This window comes from Pygocentrus nattereri, chromosome 29 (genome assembly GCF_015220715.1).
Source record: "Pygocentrus nattereri isolate fPygNat1 chromosome 29, fPygNat1.pri, whole genome shotgun sequence".
Taxonomy (NCBI): domain Eukaryota; kingdom Metazoa; phylum Chordata; class Actinopteri; order Characiformes; family Serrasalmidae; genus Pygocentrus; species Pygocentrus nattereri.
In genome coordinates this window covers 18,298,225-18,319,399 of record NC_051239.1, presented here as the reverse complement: position 1 = coordinate 18,319,399, position 21,175 = coordinate 18,298,225, and the positions used below count along the sequence as shown (strand labels likewise).

General features: G+C 43.3%; 2 protein-coding genes across 5 annotated transcripts in view; one reads left to right on the top strand and one right to left on the bottom strand.

Moving 5' to 3' along the window:
- Window positions 1–18,869, bottom strand: part of cfap74 (cilia and flagella associated protein 74) — a 115,585-nt gene extending 96,716 nt beyond the window's left edge. For 2 of the 4 annotated variants that reach the window (XR_005129898.1, XM_037535979.1), the window contains exons 1-9: window positions 17,850–18,869; window positions 9,581–9,723; window positions 9,413–9,500; window positions 9,187–9,330; window positions 4,826–4,924; window positions 4,624–4,731; window positions 3,445–3,618; window positions 346–456; window positions 142–244 (exon numbers count right to left, since the gene is read on the bottom strand). Coding sequence is in view for 3 of the 4 variants with exons in the window: in XM_037535979.1 (XP_037391876.1) it covers window positions 142–244; window positions 346–456; window positions 3,445–3,618; window positions 4,624–4,731; window positions 4,826–4,924; window positions 9,187–9,330; window positions 9,413–9,500; window positions 9,581–9,723; window positions 17,850–17,926 (1,047 nt within the window). In the remaining variant the exon portion in view is untranslated. Of the gene's footprint in view, window positions 1–141; window positions 245–345; window positions 457–3,444; window positions 3,619–4,623; window positions 4,732–4,825; window positions 4,925–9,186; window positions 9,331–9,412; window positions 9,501–9,580; window positions 9,724–11,847; window positions 11,907–17,849 lie in introns of those variants that run through there. The other 2 variants (XM_037535980.1, XM_037535981.1) reach the window with 2 other exon arrangements.
- Window positions 18,870–20,232: 1,363 nt separating this feature from the next.
- The window catches only part of gabrd (gamma-aminobutyric acid type A receptor subunit delta), a 35,303-nt gene continuing 34,360 nt past the window's right edge, over window positions 20,233–21,175 (top strand). Inside the window, exon 1 of the mRNA XM_017707494.2 lies at window positions 20,233–20,818. Within this exon, the coding sequence (XP_017562983.1) occupies window positions 20,754–20,818 (65 nt within the window). The 5' untranslated portion in view covers window positions 20,233–20,753. The remainder of the gene's footprint in view (window positions 20,819–21,175) is intronic.

The following is a 21,175-nucleotide window of genomic DNA, read 5'->3' as shown; positions in this document are numbered from 1 at the left end:
CAGGTCACAGAAGAAAGTTTCACACTAGTTTCGGAATAAGTCTTCACTTTAAACTTCACTGCGGTGACTGGTTACCTGTGACATGCAAAGCTTTCATGAGGATCACCTGTGCACTTCCTGACTTCTAATTTTGTTATGTACCTGAGTGGCAGCTATATTGGCCTTCAGTGATGCTGCTGCCTCCATCCTCCTCTTCATCAGCTCTTTCTTCTTCTCTTCTCTCTCAGCCTCTTTCTGGCGCATCCTTCAGCACAGAGATAAATTAGGGCTTTTATCAGCATTCAGCATGGAATAAAAGACCTAGGTGTGGATATAAATTATGACCCATGTGTGTGTGTGTGTAACCTGTTGAGAGTCTGTTTGAGGAAAGCCACTGCTTTCCGTCGGCCTGCCAGGGACTGATCCCGTCTCCTCTGGTCAAGCTCTGCCTGTTCTTGCAAAGCCTTCTCCTGTTCACTGACACACAGTAACAAATCCGGTTAAGTGGAAGAGCTTGCAAACCCTTTGGAATTACCTGGATTTCTGCGTGAATGGCTCCTAAAATGCACCCTGTTCTTCACAAAATACTCAAGACCTTTTTTGTGGACAGTAACAATCACTTCGCCGTACATCTTTCATTTTACTTGATGGAACAGAACCTTGCTGGCTTTTTCTTTTTTATTGTGTATGATTTTTAAACAAGTACCACTTTTTAGATATAGCCAAAGCAGATTTAATGAACTGATCAAATCAAAAACAACTAGCTAGAGATAGATGTTGAAGTAGTAGACAGCTTTTGCTTATTTGGATCAATTATGAACAACAAAGAATCCAGCAGTCAAGAAATACAACACACACACACACACACACACACACACACACACACACACTTTCTAAGCCACTTCTCCCTCAGGGTCGCGGGGAGTGCTGGAGCAAATCCCAGCGGTCATCGGGTGGAAGGCAGGATACACCCTGGACAGGTCGCCAGTCCATCGCAGCGCAAAATACAACACAGATTACAACAATACAAACCAGATCTTCAAATTTAATGTTTCTACAGTGAAAGATCAGAATTGCTACACTATACTGGCAAAAGAATTTGCTCATGTGTCTTCACACGTATGTGAAATTGAGTGACATCCCATTCTTAAGCCATAGGGTTTAATATGATGTCAGCCCATCCATTGCCGATAAAACAGCTTCAACTCTTCTGGGAAGGCTTTCCACAAGGAGTGCGTTTATCGGAATTTTTGACCATTCATCCAGAAGTGCGTTTGTGAGGTCAGACACTGATGTTGGACGAGAAGGCCTGGCTCACAGTCTCCGCTCTAATTCATCCCAAAGGTGTTCTATCAGGTTGAGGTCAGGACTCTGTGCAGGCCAGTCAAGTTCTTGCACACCAAACTCCCTGCTCCATGTATTTATGGACCTGCTTTGTCCACTGGGGCGCAGTCATGTTGGAACAGGAAGGGGCCGTCCCCAAACTGTTCCCACAAAGTTGGGAGCGTGAAATTCTCCAAAATCTCTTGGTGCTGAAGCTTTAAGAGTTCCTTTCACTGGAACTAAGGGGCCGAGCCCAACTCCTGAAAAACAACCCCACAACATAATCCCCCCTCCACCAAACTTTACACTTGCCACAATACAGACAATTACCATTCTCCTGGCAACCACCAAACACAGATGCGTCCATCGGATTCCCAGATGGAGAAGCGTGATTGGTCTCTCCAGATAACTCGTCTCCACTGCTCTAGAGTCCAGTGGCGGCGCTTTACTCCACTGCATTCCACGCTTTGCATTGCGTTTGGTGATGTAAGGCTTGGATGCAGCTGCTCAGCCATGGAAACCCATTCCATGAAGCTCTCTACGCTGTTCTTGAGCTGATCTGAAGGCAACATGAAGTTTGGAGGTCTGTAGCGATTGACTCTACAGAAAGTTGGTGACCTCTGCACACTATGCCCCTCAGCATCCGCTGACCGGCTCTGTCATTTTACGTGGCCGACCACTTCATGGCTGAGTTGCTGTCGTTCCCAAGCGCTTCCACTTTGTTATAATCCCACTGACAGTTGACTGTGGAATATTTAGTAGTGAGCAAATTTCACGACTGGACTTGTTGCACAGGTGGCATCCGATCACGGTACCACGCTGGAATTCACTGAGCTCCTGAGAGCGACCCATTCTTTCACTAATGTCTGTAGAAGCAGTCTGCAGGCCTAGGGGCTTGGTTTTATACACCTGTGGCCTTGGAAGTGATTGGAACACCTGAATTCAATTATTTTGATGGGTGAGTGAAAACATTTGGAAATATAGTGTATGTCTTTGTCTCTTTATGGATGTGAAAGATCAAAAAAAAGCATGACAGGGAAAATACTGATGCCTTTTCACTTTGGTGTTGGAGAAGACTTTTGAGAGAACCTTGGACAGCAAAGAAAACAAACAAATGGACTCTTGACCAAATCAAGCTTTACCACTCACTTGAAGCCAAGATAACCAAGCTTCTAAACTGCTGGCTTAAAATATTTGTGTAGTAAAGAACCTGCACTCTTAAATGCTGCATGTGGTGGTTGTTAGGTAAAACTGTTTTATGTATTACTTTAATTACATTAACTTGCTTGTGAACTCCTTGGAACTGTCCAGATTTATGCATCTCATACTCCGGGAACATTACCTTCTATTTATATAAGTCGAGCTAATAAATGACCTTACAGTGCTGTATCTTTCTATCTTTATTGAACAGATGGTTTAAACAATCGCTGAAGATATGTTCCTTTCTTGGATGGGTAAATGAGGAACCATTAACGCAGAAAGTTAGCAATAGGTTCCGGATCATCCTGGCTTTCTGGGTTTTAAACAGGAGGAGTCAGAAAAGGTACCACAGGAATAACTGGCTTACACAGGCCAAAAGTTGGCTTTTTGAAATTTGGATGTCGGCTCCTCTTTTCATCGTGAACCAGAATTCACCCCATAACAAGGAACGTCAACCAGGTTAGACCTTCGTGACAGTTAGCAGGGTTAGTTTTACCCTACTGATGCTGTGTTGTTGCAATAGTAATCCTGATTGCATGTGTTTGACTGAGAAGTCACTGGTGCCAAGCTACCATCTGTGGGATTTTGATTAGTGCCTCTAAGACTTCCAACTAAACATAACTATACCGCAGTGCCGGAGATCTTCGGTTGGTCTGGCATAGCTGGAAACCCTTTCAATGGATGCTGGTGAGCAGAGCCTTCCATGAATTGGCTGGGGTGCAGCCAGACGAGTGCCGCACCCTCTCCATTTGCTCACTGCAAGTTTGTGCTGAACCTGGTGCTAAATAAATGGTAATGTACCTGATCTGAAAGTTCAAGGATTTTTTGTTTCAGATATTTTTTTCCCCCTACACAACTGTTAAAGGTTAGGCGCTAAGTTACCTATTCATTCAAAAAGTCGATGCTTGTCATACTTGTGTTGAGATGTGTCACGTTTCTTACTTTTTGGCACGTAGTGCTCTCAGTCTGGCTGCTTTGGCAATGTTCTTCTCGCGCTGGATTCGTTGATTGTGTCTCTCCTGTTTCTGGGCTTGGAAATTCTTCTCCTCCTGTTCCACCTCCTGGCGCAGGCTGAGGAACCGACCAAGTTCTACCTCCACCTCACACAGCTCCAGTCTGAAAAACAGAGCAAAATTTACAGTACACTTTCATTAAGTACCTTCAAAGTAGCAATGGGTAGCAGACACAGAGACAAATACTGAAAAAGGTTAATCAGGCAATCTAAAAACACCAATAAACCTGTCCTCCATTTAACCCTTAGAAGTTGCTATAGTATTTAAATGTATAAGATTTTCAGCACGATTTTATTTTTTTTCATGTTTGAGAAGTGACAAATAACACATGTAGGCCGACTTAAAGCAAACAAAAATGGATTCTGTTGTTTACATTAACCACAGGAACTGTTTGCTTGTTAGCCTGCTGCCCTTTTCCTTACTATGGTGTGAACTGAACCCTGACATTTGTGTACTGTTACACTCCTAGCGGAGAGGTATGTCAACCATAATTGCGCAAACAGTGACCTACATAATCGGATATGTAATGATTTACAATCTGTATCAACAGTTTCAAGCCTGCACTTCTGTTGCTACAAATTTTAGTTTCAAAATTTTTAGTTTTAGTGCCATTAGGAAGTGTTTTTCTATGGTGTTGTTCATTTTTTATACAATACCTGTACTTCTTAACCTTTCGCCAAATTCAGTTGAAGTTCTAGGCTACGCATTTATTGGCTGATTATATAAATTGAAAGATTATTTGAAAGTGTGTTTGAATATGAAAATGTACCAGAAACGGGCATCTCAGGATGCAAAACTTCAACTTTTCGTCAATTTTAAATCATAATAAAATATCTTCTCTTCTACTGATAGGCGAATGGGATTCATTGCTTGTTTCAATGAGCCAAAAAGTAATACACATTTATTATTGTTGTAGTCTGTAAACTGAGACTTCTAAGGGTTAATTAAAGGGCAATTGCTAAAAGCAGGGAACAGGCTAGTCTGTGGGCTATTTTAAGATGATATGAGAATAGGACTCATTATCTAACTACCATGAAAATGAGAAAATGGGAAACCCTAGTGGACTATGAGTGGTTTGGTGAGCCAGTATGAAGGTATCAAGACTCACTCATGCTCCTGCAGGACCATGGATAGATGAGCCTCCAGCTCCTCCTCTCCCTGGAGCTGTGCGCACAGACACTTGTGCCGGGCACGTAGGCGGAACACGGCCGCGCTGCTGAGAACAGCACGCACACCGGGGACAAAGAAAGGACAGATGCTTCTTCTCTTCCATCAACAATGCATATCTCAATTCTCGTTTTCTGTTTTACCTGTTCTCTGCTTGTTTCTCCTTCTCTATGTCCGACTCCACGTTCTCCCTCTCCTTCTCCAGCTCAGTCAGGTGGAGACGGCAGGCTTTCAATTCCTCTCTGTGAAAAGTACAGTAGAGAAGAATTCTGGCTGGAGATTGAAATGGCCTACAAAAGCTTTTGATGGCGAAGCGCGGCTTTCCAAATTAGTTTCAAAAGAGTCTCTTATTCAGCAACAGTCATGGGGGAGCTGGATATTAATCATACCTCAGCTCAGTGCACAGAGTCACATGCTGTGTTTTGAAAGAAAAGAGACACATGTATATATATAGAAAGAAAGCTTGCTGATGATCCAGTTTCAGAACTATATAGTCCTTATAAAGACACTTTCACAAAAGATGACAAACAACCCCAATTCCAATGAAGTTGGGACGCTGTGTAAAACATAAATAAAAGCAGAATACAATGATTGCAAATCCTTTTCAACCTATATTCAATCAAATACACTACAAAGACGAGATATTTAATGTTCAAACGGATAGATTTTATTGTTTTTTGCAAATATTCACTCATTTTGAATTTGATGCCTGCAACACGTTCCAAAGAAGTTGGGACAGGGGCAACAAAAGACTGGGAAAGTTGAGGAATGCTCAAAAAACACCTGTTTGGAACATTCCACAGGTGAACAGGTTAATTAGAAACAGGTGAGTGTCATGATTGGATATAAAGGGAGCATTCCTGAAAGGGAGCATCCACTGCGTGAGCAAATAGTCCAACAGTTTAAGAACAACGTTTCTCAACGTGCAATTCAAGGAATTTAGGGATTTCATCATCTACAGTCCACAATATGATCAAAAGATTCAGAGAATCTGGAGAAATCTCTGCAAGTAAGCGGCAAGGCAGAAAACCAACACTGAATGCCCGTGACCTTTGACCCTCAAGCGGCGCTGCATTAAAAACCCACATCATTCTGTAGCGGATATTCCCACATGGGCTCAGGAACACTTCGGAAAACCACTGTCAGTGAACTCAGTTCGTCGCTCCATCTACAAGTGCAAGTTAAAACTCTGCCATGCAAAGCGAAGCCACATATCAACACCACCCAGAAACGCCGCCGGCTTCTCTGGGCCTGAGCTCATCTGAGATGGACTGACGCAGAGTGGAAAAGTGTCCTGTGGTCTGACGCGTCCACATTTCACACTGGTTTTGGAAATAATGGACGTCGTGTCCTCCGGGCCAAAGAGGAAAAGGACTATCCGGATTGTTTTCAGCGCAAAGTTCAAAAGACAGCATCTCTGATGGTGTGGGGGTGTGTTAGTGCCCATGGCAGGGGTAACTGGCACATCTGTTAAGGCACCATTAATGCTGGAAGGTACATACAGGTTTTGGAGCAACATCTGCTGCCATCCAAGCAGCGTCTTTTTCAGGGACGTCCTGCTTATTTCAGCAAGACGATGCCGAGCCACATTCTGCACGTGTTACAACAGCATGGCTTCGTAGTGAAAGAGTGCGGGTACTAGACTGGCCTGCCTGCAGTCCAGACCGTCTCTCATTGAAAATGTGCGGCGCATTATGAAGCACAAAATACGACAGCGGAGACTGCTGAGCAACTGAAGCTGTACATCAAGCAAGAATGGGAAAGAATTCCACCTACAAAGCTTCAACAATTAGTGTCCTCAGTTCCCAAACGCTTATTGAGTTGTTAAAAAGAAAAGTGATGTAACACAGTGGGAAACACGCCCCTGTCCCAACTTCTTTGGAACATGTTGCAGGCATCAAATTCAAAATGAGTGAATATTTGCAAAAAACTATGAAGTTTATCCGTTTGAACATTAAATGGGTTGAAAAGGATTTGCAAATCATCGTATTCTGTTTTAACGTCCCAACTTCATTGGAATTGGGGTTGTAGTTAGAAGGACTTAAGTATTTCTGAACCTAATCAATGCAATCTTGCTCTGCATTTAAGCTCTTAATTAACATGCAGCAGCATACAGTCAGATCTGATGCCAGAATAATTGGTACACATGTATGTCTATGTTCAGCCAGTAAAATGGATCAGCATGTGAAATTTTAGCTTTCTGTGTTGTGTCATGTTTATGATCTCTACAAGAAGCAAGAAGCTGCCTTTACTGAGATACTTTCTTCCTTTCACAACAGAATTCAGAAAGCTAAGGGCTTTTATGTTTCAACCAGATCAACAGTGAAGGGCAACTGAATTGTGAAGTACATTGTTGTAGTCTACACATTTGTATGCACGATTACTGTTCATTGCCTGAATTTAATGCATTGGGGAAAAATAATAAAACTTATAATGTGGCCTGAGCAAAAGTCATGGCAATTTTATATTTTATGTTTATTTTTCCCCCAATATGTTAAACTCAGCAAATAAACAGAAACTGCACACTAAAGTGAGTTGAAGTTTTGGAATACAACTGTTTGCATTTGTTATCATTCTGAAAATGGGAGTTTGTAACACACATGAAAAAACCTAAGGAGAATTCAAAATGTCAAAATGGTTCAAATGTAAACAAAGACGTTCAAATTCATTAGAGCCTCTGAAAGCGACCTCACTGAAAGCTGTTATACGGAATAGATAAAGGTAAGGCGTGTAAGATTTAGTGGCATCTAGCAGTGAAGTTGCAGATTGCAACCAACTGAATACCCCTCTCTCAACACCCCCTTTACAAGTGTGTAGTAGAACCTACCGCGGCTGTCGGGCAGATCGGTACGCTAAATTACCTGCCCAGCAGAAAAGGCAACTTCACCGTAACTCTGAACACATTTGTTCCTCATCAGCGATTTCCATCTGGGAAAGACCACATCAGTGTTTATCCTTGTTTTCTGACATTGCCTGTCCTGATTTCATTTTGCTTCTTCATGTTTTCTGTACACTGATGACGGATTGAAGGATTGACCCTTGCTTTTTCTTATGCTAAATAATAAATATTTCACAATATAAAATGGTTAGCCAGCGCTAGCAGCAACCACCGCCTTTCTGCATCTTCCAACCAAGTGCTATACAAGTACACAATGTAAAAAAACGTGACACACACTCTCTAGAGCCAGTTTTTGGTTTGTCTATTCTGGGCTATTGTAGACACATGGAGGCACAACATGTTGGAAGATGTACATGGATATGAAAGGCTCATTCAAAGCTAATGAAAACGCAATTCGTAGATTTGTGATTCGTAGTTACAGGTGTTTATACACGAATGAAAATATAGTCTTGTGTACTATGTTCCACTTTTTGTTAATAGATGCTTTTAAATCTTACACATCATCATCATCATCATCATCATCATCATCATCATCATCATCATCATCATCATCATCATCATCATCATCATCATCATCAACCGCTTAGTCCAGCTAGGGCAGCACAGTGGCGTGGTGGGTAGCGCTATCGCCTCACAGCCAGAAGGGCCTGGGTTCAATTCCTCGGTGACCAGGGTCCATGTTCTCTCTGTGTCTGTGTGGCCCAAAGCCTCCAAAAAAAGCCAGTATCTTCATTTTTTAAAATCTGTTAATAGTGGAGAGGTACATGCAGGGTGTTGTGAAGTAAACAGTCCCTAAATTATCAGCATTACATACAAAACTCAGAGGACACTTGCGTGTTCCGTGTTTTTTTATGATGGTAAATACAATGATTATATTTGCATTATACACACTGTGACTCCTGGTTACCGTCACCACTATTAGAAATGCGAGTCGGTATGCTTCTCTACAGTGAACCATCACTCTCAATGATTTTTCTTATGATCTTAACACTTGAAACTAAGAATAGGTGGAGCTCGCCTTTAAAAAGAAATATGCGCTTTCATCGCCATTAGAGGCTGTAAAAAGCTGTAAAGTAACTACTGTACTACTGAGATGATTCAATGGTAGAAACCAGATCCTAACATGGAAACGAAAGTAGACATACGGGAAAAAATGATCTGCACTGCTTCCAAAAAAGAGTCAACAGTATGCAGATCTTGATAGAACAGTGAAGTCCAAGCACGGTGAATAAAGCACAGCAGATATTCCTCAATCCTACATAAAGGAATAGATAGGAATACCCCATTCATCCGACTGCACACAGCCTCATGTGTCTCACGGCAGCATGTTCTGGAATTCTGACAGCATGTTTGTTCCACACTGCTATTCAAATACAACGTGACCTCTGAGCCGCTCAATCCACCCACCTAACAGCTTCTCCACAGCTTGAGCTAAAGGCTAGAAACCCGTATGGAAACACATTATGTCAGGTGGATGTGGTTTTTTTTCTGCCTTGAGAGTTTTAAATATACCCACTGATTAAAGTGCAAACTGTGCTAAGTGGGGGGGGCCACATTACAGAGATGATGATCTGTAAGCGTACATGCATGTGTGCATATGCAGACCTGGCCTTCAACACGTTGAGCTCCTTCTGCTTGTAAAAGCTGTCCAGCTGGTCCAGGTTCTTTCTCAGCTTGAACATCCATGTGCTGTCAACGCAGCTTTTCTCTCTCACGTCAACCTTCATATCTGTAGGCTCACTCTCTTCCCTGACAGAAAGACAGGCTGTCATGAAGACACACAAGTGCAGCTGGATATTTTTATACACAAGATGGAAAATAATGGACTCACCACTCTGGGCCCTCAAAATCTATCGAATAATCAACGGGAAAGTCATCTGCATTCTTGAAAACGTCCTCCCAAGTTCCATCTTCTTCGTCTTTTGAGTTTGATGGGGGAAAAAGGCATAAATATCTACTCATGATAGCACAAATCATTCTTTTGTGCACTATTGCTCACCTTCTGTGTCTTCATCTGTCCAGGTAGTTTGTGGAGCATCATGCTCAGATGTTGATATTGGTGCTTCTGGAAAGTTCTCAGAGATACTATCCTCCATAGCAGTATCAGCTGGAGCTGCAGAGGGTGGTCTCTGCTTACAGTTACTGTAATTAAATAAAAGCAACTATAAGCTTCACAATCTTTTTGGGGGATTAAATTATGATTGCATATGAGATGCGTAATTCAGTCCCAGATATGTAAACCACATCAGTCCGTTTTATGTGAAATGGTGCTGTAATAGTGGGGAGCGATGTTGCGGAGACACGCGAGATTTATTATGGCCAAATCCAAATTCAGGGTCAAGTGACCAATATGTAGAGCAGGAGGGACAGACATATTGTAAATAAACAGGTACTCAAACAACATACATCAAACAATCAGAACATGTAACATCCAACACATCAAACACAATCCAACAAAGACCAGCACTAGACTGAAGAAAACACAGGGCTTAAATACCAGAGGGCTAATGAGGGTCAGGTGGAAAACAGGTGGTAACAATCAGGGGTGGAGTCAGACAACAAGGGGGCTGGACTGAACCAAAACAAACACACATGGATGAAAAAGTAAACAAAAAGCACATGGACAGGACTGGGAGGGGCCAGTTGTGACAGGTGCATTAGAGAAAATTTACAGTGGCAGTGATAGAAACCAGGTGTTGTGACCAATTAACCAACTGACTCTCTGTGAGGACTATTTTTTTTCTCTACAACAACTTGCACATACCATGAATTGAAAAGTCTGGTCTCAAAACGATCACAATTCAACAGTCAGTAGGTGACGTATTTGAATCGGTTTGTGTCTCCGTTGTAGCTTTTATTAGCATTAAATGCTTCAGACGTCTGGTTCCTATCACCACCACTGTGAACAGTTCTAATTTGGCAAGTTAAAATGGAGCATTCAATTCACTTCAAATCACTGAGGGATTTTGTTTACATCTTAACAATTTAGTCATGCAAAAATGTTGAAAGATCTGTGGAATGACCCTTTACTCTTTACCCTTTACTCCGATAGTCAAGTCTGGTTTTGGGGGCAGTCATGGGCTGGAGGTTAGGGAGCTGGCCTTGTGACCAGAAGGTTGTCGGTTCGATTTCCAGTGCTGAGGTGTCCTTGAACAAGACACCTAACCCCCAACTGCTCCCTGGGCGCTGGGGATAGGGCTGCCCACCACTCCGGGCAAGTGTGCTCACTGCCCCCTAGTGTGTGTGCTCACTAGTGTGTATGTGGTGTTTCACTTCACGGATGGGTTAAATGCAGAGGTGGAATTTCCCCATTTGTGGGATTAAAAAGTAGCACTTAACTTAAAGAGGAATTTGATTTTTAAAAATCTACATAATTAAACACCTGAGATAACAAAGTAGGCTGGTTGTATAACGCTCTGTTCTACACAGCCAGAACTGTTCAAAGTGGGGGTGATAGGAACCAGACGTCCACCTCTAAAAGCTCCCTCACATAAGGTTATTACAGTTGGCGGTTAGATATACGCGGCCTGGTATCTGACACGTCATTTTTGAATAGTTTTTCAGTAAAGTTTAGGGTTAAAATGTCTTTTTATCTGTTTATTTGTGGAGGAGAGATACATGCCAGACGAAATTGTCCCCAATAACTTTCTCCTATATTAGCATCACCGACACTAAGCTACATATAAACACCCAGCCGACGCGCGAAGGTTCGCTGCTGGTTTTGTATAGTAACTGAAATAGCTACACCACCGTAGTTAAATAAAGCAGAGTATGTAAGTTTCCCTACAGTGAGCCGTTACTTATCAAGCCATTCTAAACGACTCCACGTCTCAATGACCGAATTAATCAGAAATTTTGAAACAAAGGTGAAGCTCCCCTTTAAGCTAGCGCTAACTCATCTGTTTACAGACGAGCTGACTGGAACACAAACGCCTGAAAGTTTCATCTAAAGTCTATTCGCTCACGACTTATCCAGTCAGAATAATCTGTCCAAGCGATGTGTCATTATCCTAGGTTTGTCATAACCGTGGCTACTGTATTTTACCGTGTTTATTCCTCCTACCTTACGCTAATGTTAACGTTAACTACCTTCGGCTGGCTTCAGCTCCTTATCCTAGATTAGCTTCAGCTAGCAGCGTTCAGAAGCGGAGCGTTTTATTTAGCTAAACATCACTGTAACACTAACAATAGAGAATGATTTTTTTTGTCAACTTTCCTATGTTACTATTTTCTTTACAGCCACTTGTCACTTCTTTGTTTACTTACTGCTTCAGTCCCAGTCGAGCGAGCTGCTTCTGTTTGCTGCGTTTCCATGGACACCGCAGTGAGGATGAGTCCAAGCGGCGCTGTTCTGGGATCAGGTTTGTTTTATGTAAACCGCTGGTTCCAGTTCTTTCAGTGGCGGATGGCTGTTTCTGGATCTGCGTGACTAGATTCATACATAACGCGGGTTTGCGATTTGAAGGGTTTTCATACGATTTGATGCATGGACGGGTGCATATTAGATTGGATTATGTTTTATGTAAGCAGTTTCAACAGACTATAGCCTGTAGAAGCTTATCGCGATTGTAGTGGCATGCATATGTGGAGCGTACTGTTTTGATCAGTTTCGTGCGGTGCCCCTAAGGTGACATGGGGATTATTTTTCAATAAGGCGCAGCCACAAATTGATATATTGAGATTGCATAATACATTGAGGCCACAAATGAATCTACTGAGGCCAGGACGTGAATTTCTCAAAATCTGATGGCTGAAAACGTTAATTTGTGGCCTCAGTATAGTAATTAGTGACCTCAATATAGTAATTCCTAGCTTCAATATAGTTATTTGTGGTCTCAATATAGGCATTTGTGGCCTCAGTACACTCTAAAAAAAGGTACTAAACTGTCACTGGGGCAGTAACCCCTCTTGTCACTGTGGTGGTACCCTCAGGGGTACATCCCAGTACCTTTAGTCAGGGAACATAATTGTATTGTACTCCATTGAAATTATATTTTCTAAGTTGTATGGACTCCACACACCCCGTCTCGTCTCCAGGCTTATTATTTTACTGTTCTGTTTAAAACATTAGGTTATGAAAAGGAACATATGTACTTTTCACCTGGGAAAACGTATTTAAGGTACACAGTTGGACCTTGTTGTACTTTTGAGGTACCTTTACTTTATTTCGGACCTTGATGAATGAAAAATGCACCTGCACAGTACCTTTATTTCTAACAGTGTATAGTGATTCATGGCCTCAGTAGAGTAAATTGTGGCCTCATTATAGTAACTTGTGGCCCCAATATATTAATTTGTGGCCTCAATATATTCATTTGTGGCCACACCTTATTAAAAAGTAATCCACTTGTCACTCTAGGGGTTCCATGGTTTGGGCAACCAACAAAGAAAGATGGAACAAAGTCTTAATGCATGACCTACATAGAAAACTTTGCTGAGGAAAAAATACAGAACTAATGAATCAATATCTTTCCTGCGTTTCTTGAGGCATATTGTGGCTTGCACAAGATCATATGTTGAATTTCAGTTTCATGGGAGGTGTGGGGGGGAGGGAGGTTAGTCAGTTCAGGGTTTTTCGTTTTGTTTCTTTTATCGTTTCAATCTAAGCAAGAAGGTAATTGAAGATTCTGCTCTGTTTCGAGAGACATGAACACAAAGGAAGAACATTTGTACAGAGAGACGAGGACAAAAGGAAAACGAGAAGAAATAAAGTGTCCTTGTTTGCCATTTAGCTGAAAAGCGACTGGATACATGGTGCCATCAGATACAAATTGAAGGTGGCATGCAAATAACTGCCGCTTCCTCTACTATTGTGGCGGCGGAGTTGAGTTGATAAGGATCTTCCTCCCCTCAGCAGGATTTCTGGAATGCACAAGGCAAGAGGGCTGAATAATCTGAAAAAAAACTCTGAAACGTTCATTTATTGCATTATTGCTCATTTGCACTGACAGAAAACCAGAACTACGGCCGTCCTCCAAATGATTCTGATTCCAGCTGAAATTGTAGGCTTTTACATTAGGCTACACTGTAAAAAAAGGTTTGTCCCTTTAACTTAAAAAATGCTCAGATTAATATTTTGAATGAAACTAATGTAGTATCAGCGGACCAGTTTTTACAGTATGTAAACGTTTTTGCTTTTTTTTCTCAGATCCTTTCTGTCTTGATGGTTCACATTCATGCTTGTAGATTAGTGCATATCAGTGGTTTTTAGTTCTGGTTCTAGAGCAGTGTGTTGTAGTACACATCCAGTTCACTTTACGAATTAGACCCTGTTCACACTTAGTATTAACATCTGGTTCAAGTGACCTGATCACAAGTAAATGGCGAGGTGTACACCCATTACTGTCAGGGATGCACTGGGGCAGTTAACCACTCTCAACACAGATGTTATGTTCTCATTTGCATCCCTAAGCACCCCTCGTGACCCAGGAGGATAAGCAGTAGAGATGGTGTATATTTACGCTTGTCTGCCTTCACATGCATATGAACTTGAGTGACATCCCATTCTTAATCCATAAGGTTTAATATGATGTCGGCCCACCCTTTGCAGCTATAACAGCTTCAGCTCTTCTGGGAAGGCTTTCCACAAGGTTAAGCAGTGTGTTTATGGGAATTTTTGACCGTTCATTCAGAAGCGCGTTTGTGAGTTCAGACACTAATGAAGGCCTGGCTCACAGTCTCCGCTCTAATTCATCCCAAAGGTGGTCTGTCAGGTTGAGGTCAGGATTCTGTGCGGGCCAGTCAAGTTCTTCCACACCAAACTCCCTCATCCGTGTCTTTAAGGACCTTGCTTTTTGCATTAGTGTGCAGTCATGATTGAACAGGAAGGGACCGTCCCCAAACTGTTCCCACAAAGTTGGGAGCGTGAAATTGTCCAAAATCTCTTGGTGCTGAAGCTTTAAGAGTTCCTTTCACTGGAACTAAGGGGCCGAGCCCAACTCCTGAAAAACAACCCCACAACATGATCCCCCCTCCACCAAACTTTACACTTGCCACAATACAGTCAGACAATTACCATTCTCCTGGCAACCACCAAACACAGATGCGTCCATCGGATTCCCAGATGGAGAAGTGTGATTGGTCTCTCCAGAGAACTCGTCTCCACTGCTCTAGAGTCCAGTGGCGACGCTTTACACCACTGCATTCCAGGCTTTGCATTGCGCTTGGTGATGTAAGGCTTGGATGCAGCTGCTCGGCCATGGAAACCCATTCCATGAAGCTCTCTATGCTGTTCTTGAGCTAATCTGAAGGCCACATGAAGTTTGGAGGTCTGTAGTGATTGACTCTGCAGAAAGTCAGTGACCTCTGTGCACTATGCCCCTCAGCATCCGCTGACCCCGCTCTGTCATTTTACGTGGCCGACCACTTCGTGGCTGAGTTGCTGTCGTTCCCAAACGCTTCCACTTTGTTATAATCCCACTGACAGTTGACTGTGGAATATTTAGTAGTGAGGAAATTTCACGACTGGACTTGCTGCACAGGTGGCGTCCGATCACGGTACCACGCTGGAATTCACTGAGCTCCTGAGAGCGACCCATTCTTTCACTAATGTCTGTAGAAGCAGTCTGCAGGCCTAGGGGCTCGGCTTTATACACCTGTGGCCGTGGAAGTGATTGGAACACCTAAATTCAATTCTATATATATATATATATATATATATAGATAACATTTTGTGTTCATGCTGGATCAGATCTGAGCCAAATCACATATAAACTCATATATGTGCAGTTTAGACCCTGTAATGAAAAGTGAAAAACTCTTCTGCAAGGACAGCATTCATGCCAGAGGCTACAGGACATCACCGAGCCAACTGACTGGCCAAGGGTTTGCACATAAACAGGCACAGTTACAGTTCTGATGGGTGATCGTATGGAGCAGCCTGTAATGCGTCCTTCACTCTCGTTCTTTCTCTCTTGGGGTTGAGATATAGAAACCAGGGCAGGTAGGAATGCATGAGAAAATGCTGGCTGCGTTTCAAACCTCCGGAGAACAACAGTGACACAGATTCTCCCACCAACAGCTGATCGCTCTCTCCACACTGTACTGGCACACTGGCTCTTGTTTGGCAGATGAGTGAAAGCAAATGCAAGCTAGTCTTACCTTGGCCTGGGTGGGATTTGCAGGCTAGAATGGTGCTCACGCAGCCAGCTTTAGACTACATCAAAATGTTCTTATAGGAGTGTTTTATGTTAGTTTGCTAGCCACTCTAACAAATTGTTAAGAGAAAATTTTCAGGAAAAAAAATCTAACTTTAGAGCAATTTTCCTGTATTGTGAATGAAGGTTGATTAGCCAACGCAGGTTTGGTGTCTGAAATCTGCTTCTTTAGTTTTGCACTTAAGGTAAGAATCTAATATAGCTATCATAATGAAAGAGTTTCAAATCCACCAATTAGCAATGTGTAAGCCTGCACACCTACATCGCTTAACCCCTGAGATCTTAAGTCATTTCAGTTGCATATGTGGTTCCAGACTCTATTAGTCTGCGTTTTTGACCATTTTTATGCATAATATTTAGTTGTACCATGTCAGAAACCACATATGCATGCCTGTTTCAGATCACTTAACAACTCAATACGTTTTAAAGCAAATGTGTGATGACTTATGCATGCAGTTTGCACCCTGCTGACCTGAAGGATAGACTTCCACTGCTTGTTTATTACATTAGCATTGCAGCTCCAGTGCGAAATGTAAGGCACCCAAACATCTTTGGCTGATCCATAACATTTTGGGTAAGATAAAAACTGTAAACTATGTTCCTTTCAGCTGATATTTCTGATATCTTTACATTTAGATGTATGGAAGGAGAATATTTTACACAAACACAATAGAACAAAAAGTGAAAAATTACAAACAGGAAATCTTAAAATATTCATAACCTAAAGACAAGGGGTCTTTTCCTTGTCTGGTGATGTGCAAGTGCAGCTTGCAAAGAAACGGTTGTAAGTGCAAAGGGAAAAATTGTAATCATGGGTGCTTCCACATATCTAACTTCTCACCCATTATGATAACTCGACAGTGGAGGTTTGGTTCTCATAATACATCCATTTGCAAGGAACAGTTCGCATATGATTTGCTTACTTGGGCTGAATGAATGAGTGTTCATGCTCATGTTATTGTTTCACAGTGCCCGGTTCTACAGCCAACCATCTCAACTGCTGGCCCCCTTAGAGAGACTCTTACACAACTGGTGCACATACAGATTAAGATTAAGTGACCCTTATTATTCCCACAACGGGGAAATTTCACCTCTGCATTCAACCCATCCATGAAGCGAAACACCACATACACTCCAGTGAGCACACTTGCCCGGAGCGGTGGGCAGCCCAATCCGCAGCGCCCAGAGAGCAGTTGGGGGTTAGGTGTCTTGCTCAAGGACACCTCAATCATGTGCTGTCAGCTCTGGGGATGGAACCGGTGACCTTCTGGTCACTGGTTCCCTAACCTCCAGCCCGTGACAGACCTCAGAAGCTGGGAGGCAATGAGCCTGGTCACTGATTTGGTCAGGTGGCCTAGTGGAAACTGCCCAAATTCCATGACATCTATAGCCAGCAATAAAAACCTATAAAATCTTTTTAACATAAGTAAGGCTTTGACACATGAAAACATTTGAACTTGCACTAATAGATTATACGTCCCTTCTTCAGTTTTGCAGTGTAGATTCACCTTATGGTGGTTTTTTAAGGTCAGAAGATAAATCTGCTAAACAATGTGACACTCTCAGTACACTGATACCACTAAAATAGGTGTTCTGTGGCCCGTCAAGTGATAAAAATACCTGGAGTCCACTATTGGCCTACATAATAATAGGTCTGTGCTGTAGCCATGAGCGGAGCCTCGCTTAGAAAGGGACGTACAGTAAGGACAAAAAGAAAATGCCAAGCTGGTCATTTTGAACTCCTGAGTCTAGTCTAATAAGATGCTTTTACCCAGTAAACAGCAGATTTATTGGGTTAAAACATTTGGTTAGACTAGACTCAGTCTGTTGTTAATCTTAAGACTTTCAGTAACTACTATTAATTATTCAATAACAGGTAGAGATCACACAACACCACTTATACCACAATACCAATTCCGATATTAAAACCTCCAGTATCGTCCAGGACCAATACAGATCCAATAGGTGTCCTTTCCTGCTTAGCTTTGCCCTTATGACTGCCTCTTTGTGTTTTTGTCCTGTTAACCTTCCACTTTGTCGCTAGCCTTGTGCTTTTGTTTGTTTTGGTTTTCCTGCTCCACCTTAGCTCCGCCTTTTAGTCGTGCCCCTCACCTGTATCTGATCTGTAGCCCCACCTCGCAATTGTTCCCAGGAGTTCTTTGTTGGGTTCCACCAGTATTTCTACCCATTGTGTTTGTCCCGCATCTTGCTTGGCATTGATTAATGGTTTCCAGCTTATGGTTTTGTGTATTTATTTCTAGTATTGTAAACTCTTTTCTGTTCTGTCGGGTTGTTCTGTTTAGTAGCCCTTTTCTTTACTTCGTTTACTTTCCTTGTTTAGTCCTTCCGTTTGTTTCTTTGCTGGCACCTTCCGTTGTGGATTTCAATCGAGCCGACTTCATCGCGAATCTCAGTAAAACCTACTTTCATTCTGATTCCTGTGAAGTTCATCCGCTGTTTAAATGAGCTGTCATTTGAAAGCTTCACTCAACTCGAGTGTCTAAAAGTAGGCTATCATGCTCAAACCAGTCGAAGGCTCTTCTATCCCACAGGAAGAAATACACAGCTGACAACATCACACCGCACAGTGAAAGTGTGAGCTGTTTTAGGATAGATGTTCTTCAAAGGATTGGATCAGATTCACTCCGTTTTTCCCCTATGATGTCTCATCCAGCATTTCCTGCTGATATCAGCCTGATGCCCATGAATACAGATATGTCATCTCTTGTAACAAGTATTGATCTAATATGGAAATGCTGTAGTTGTGGCAGTCAGTCAAACTGAGGCGTGATCCCTCACACAGGCCCATACAGTTTTACTTCCATGTTGAGCCCCTCGATCAGTCCAGTCCATGACCACACCTCGGACTAAGTAATCCAATCCAGACTAAACCCAAAAGGAGTCCAACGCTAACGAATGTGCTCTGTGAAGGCGGCACAGTTATTAGGAGAAATACTGTGATATAACTGTGATATAACTCTTCTCTGTTTGATCTGGGCTGTCATTCTGAGTTTTAGCTCTTTTCAGTGTTCCTCATGCTCTGAGTGAGGGTGCGTTCTGACTGGTGGTTCTGACATTTGGTGATAATGTGCACGCAGCTATGTTCATGCTGTTCTCTGTTCAATCTGGGCTTATTGGTTTTATTTATGGCATGTTTTATCTGTCTTGTGATATTAGTGCAATGAGCCACGAGACTCCCTGTGTTACCATGGTTTTCCACTACGCAAAGCAGGGTGAAATCCCTCTCACACAGCCATGACTGGCTTCTTGCTTCCAGAACACAGAAAACCTTGGCGCCTCAATACATGATGTGACTTATGTGTGCAGTAAAATGAGCATTTGTAATCACCGATTCAGAGTTTGTGAAGAAATGATGAGGCACAGGTCAAAACAGCCTCAGAACCTCGTCTTTTCCATGTACCAAAGAAGATCTGCAGACAGTTCACTCTGTCTTTGGTGCGTTGAGTTGCTTTGGTCTGTATGGTGTTCATACTTCAGACAAACCGCACCAGTTCACTTTGAAAAGTACGGAGAGCAGCCTTCTCGGGGGGCTCTTGGTCCACTTATTTGGTAAGCACCAAAGTTTGGATGGCAGCGTTCTCACTTGTTCTGACAAACCGCAGGAAGAGCAATCGCCCCGGGGGGGTTGCTTTAATTGAACCAAGTCTGAACCCACCCTGAAGCGAACATGCTGGTCTAACTGCTTTTAATGCGGTGCGTTATAACAAGTGAGACCGCTGCAATCCGAACCCTAGTGCATGCCAAATGAATGGACTGAGACCCCTTGAGAAGGTCGCGTCTCGGGATCTTTTCGAATGCTGCTTGTTTGAGGTATGAACCTGAGGTCCAGTGGCTTATTGCCTTGATATCACAAGACAGATAAAACAATGCATAAATAAAACCGATGATCCCAGATAGAACAGAGAGCAGCACGATTCAGAAAGTTCAGTGGACATACAACAGCTGCAGTAATGCCATAAACCCTTCCCAGTCCGCTGTGGCCATTTACCCTTATGCCTTTTGGGATAGGCTCCAGCACCCCCCGTGACCCTGACGGAGAAGAGAATTGGAAAATGGATGGATGGATGGATGGATGGATGGATGGATGGATGGATGGATGGATGGATGGGCTATTGTTTACATCTTTTGCATGTTTGCTACAACATTCATTTTCTGCTTTGGTCTGGACCAAGAGAACCGAAGCATAAGCGCTCTCTGAGCTGTTCCTTGTCACTTGGTCTGCTCGGTAGACCCCCGTTACTGTAGAGCTGCTGTGTGGCAGCCCCCTGTTGTATAAAAGGCTATGCAAATTCATTTGAGCTTAAGTTTTTCTTGGAGCTAATAAGTGCCTGCTCACCCCCTCACACTCACCCCTTATAGCGGCCCTTCGCCTGTGTGTGTGTGTGTGTGTGTCAGTTCACCTCTCTGGTCCACCTGCTTATTGTATTCTCCCGTTTCTCCGCCCCTTCGTGCATATTCATACACGCGCGTGTGTATTTGCATACAGCCGTGCTCAGTCTGAATACAGACCCCGATGTCGTGTTTTTCCATTCTTGGCTTTTCCTGTCAACTTTTCCCGCTGTGGCTGTGTAGCTCGCCTCGAGAGGAACACGGACAAATAGCACTCAGAAGAAGACAAGACGTCGGACTAAACGGCCAGTGACACATTTATCTGTGGGACATGGAATAAAATCAACTTTCCGTAAAGGGAGCCTCGCTGGGGAGCCGGGCTGTTATATAAGAGCAGAGGACGGTCTGTTTTAAAGTCGCGGCCGATTGAATCCGACGTTGTTCTCGAAGCGAACAGCGCGGACAGAGGGAGAGAGAGGGAGAGAGAGGGGGATTAGAGAGAGAGAGAGAGAGAGAGAGAGTTTAGCACAGAGCTGCGCTGGAAGCTCGGAGTTGGCTGAGGAGAAGGCTCCAGCTCTCCGCCTGAGACATGGCTCGGCTCTGCTGCTCACTCTGCTCAGCTCCCCCGCCAACTCGAGTTTAACCTCCTGTCAGGAAAACTTCGGAATGGAAGCGCTCACTTTCCTCGTGCGGCTCCTCGCGCTGTTCGTCGGCGGGAAGCAGTTGGTCAGGTAAGGGGGCTCCGCTGACCGCTGACTGGACACCGCGGCAGTGCGGGACTTGCACAGCGTGGAATCGCGTTAATTGGTGTATTTTATAGTTGATATCTGAGTGTGAGGAGTGGCGACGGGGCCAAAGGCTCCAGCACGCCTGATGTCATGCGCGATAACGGACGTCGGACCTCTGCTCTCCGCTCTGAACTCCATGCAAATGTGGCGAGCGGCGACCAATCAGGTTGTTGATGTGTTGCCCGGTAACCGGCTATGTCACGCCCCCGGCCTCGGGGCGAGATCGGGAGAAATAACGTCTCTGATGATTTAACTTTGGAAACTGTACCCGGATGGTCTGAGGCTCAGAACCGAGCCCCG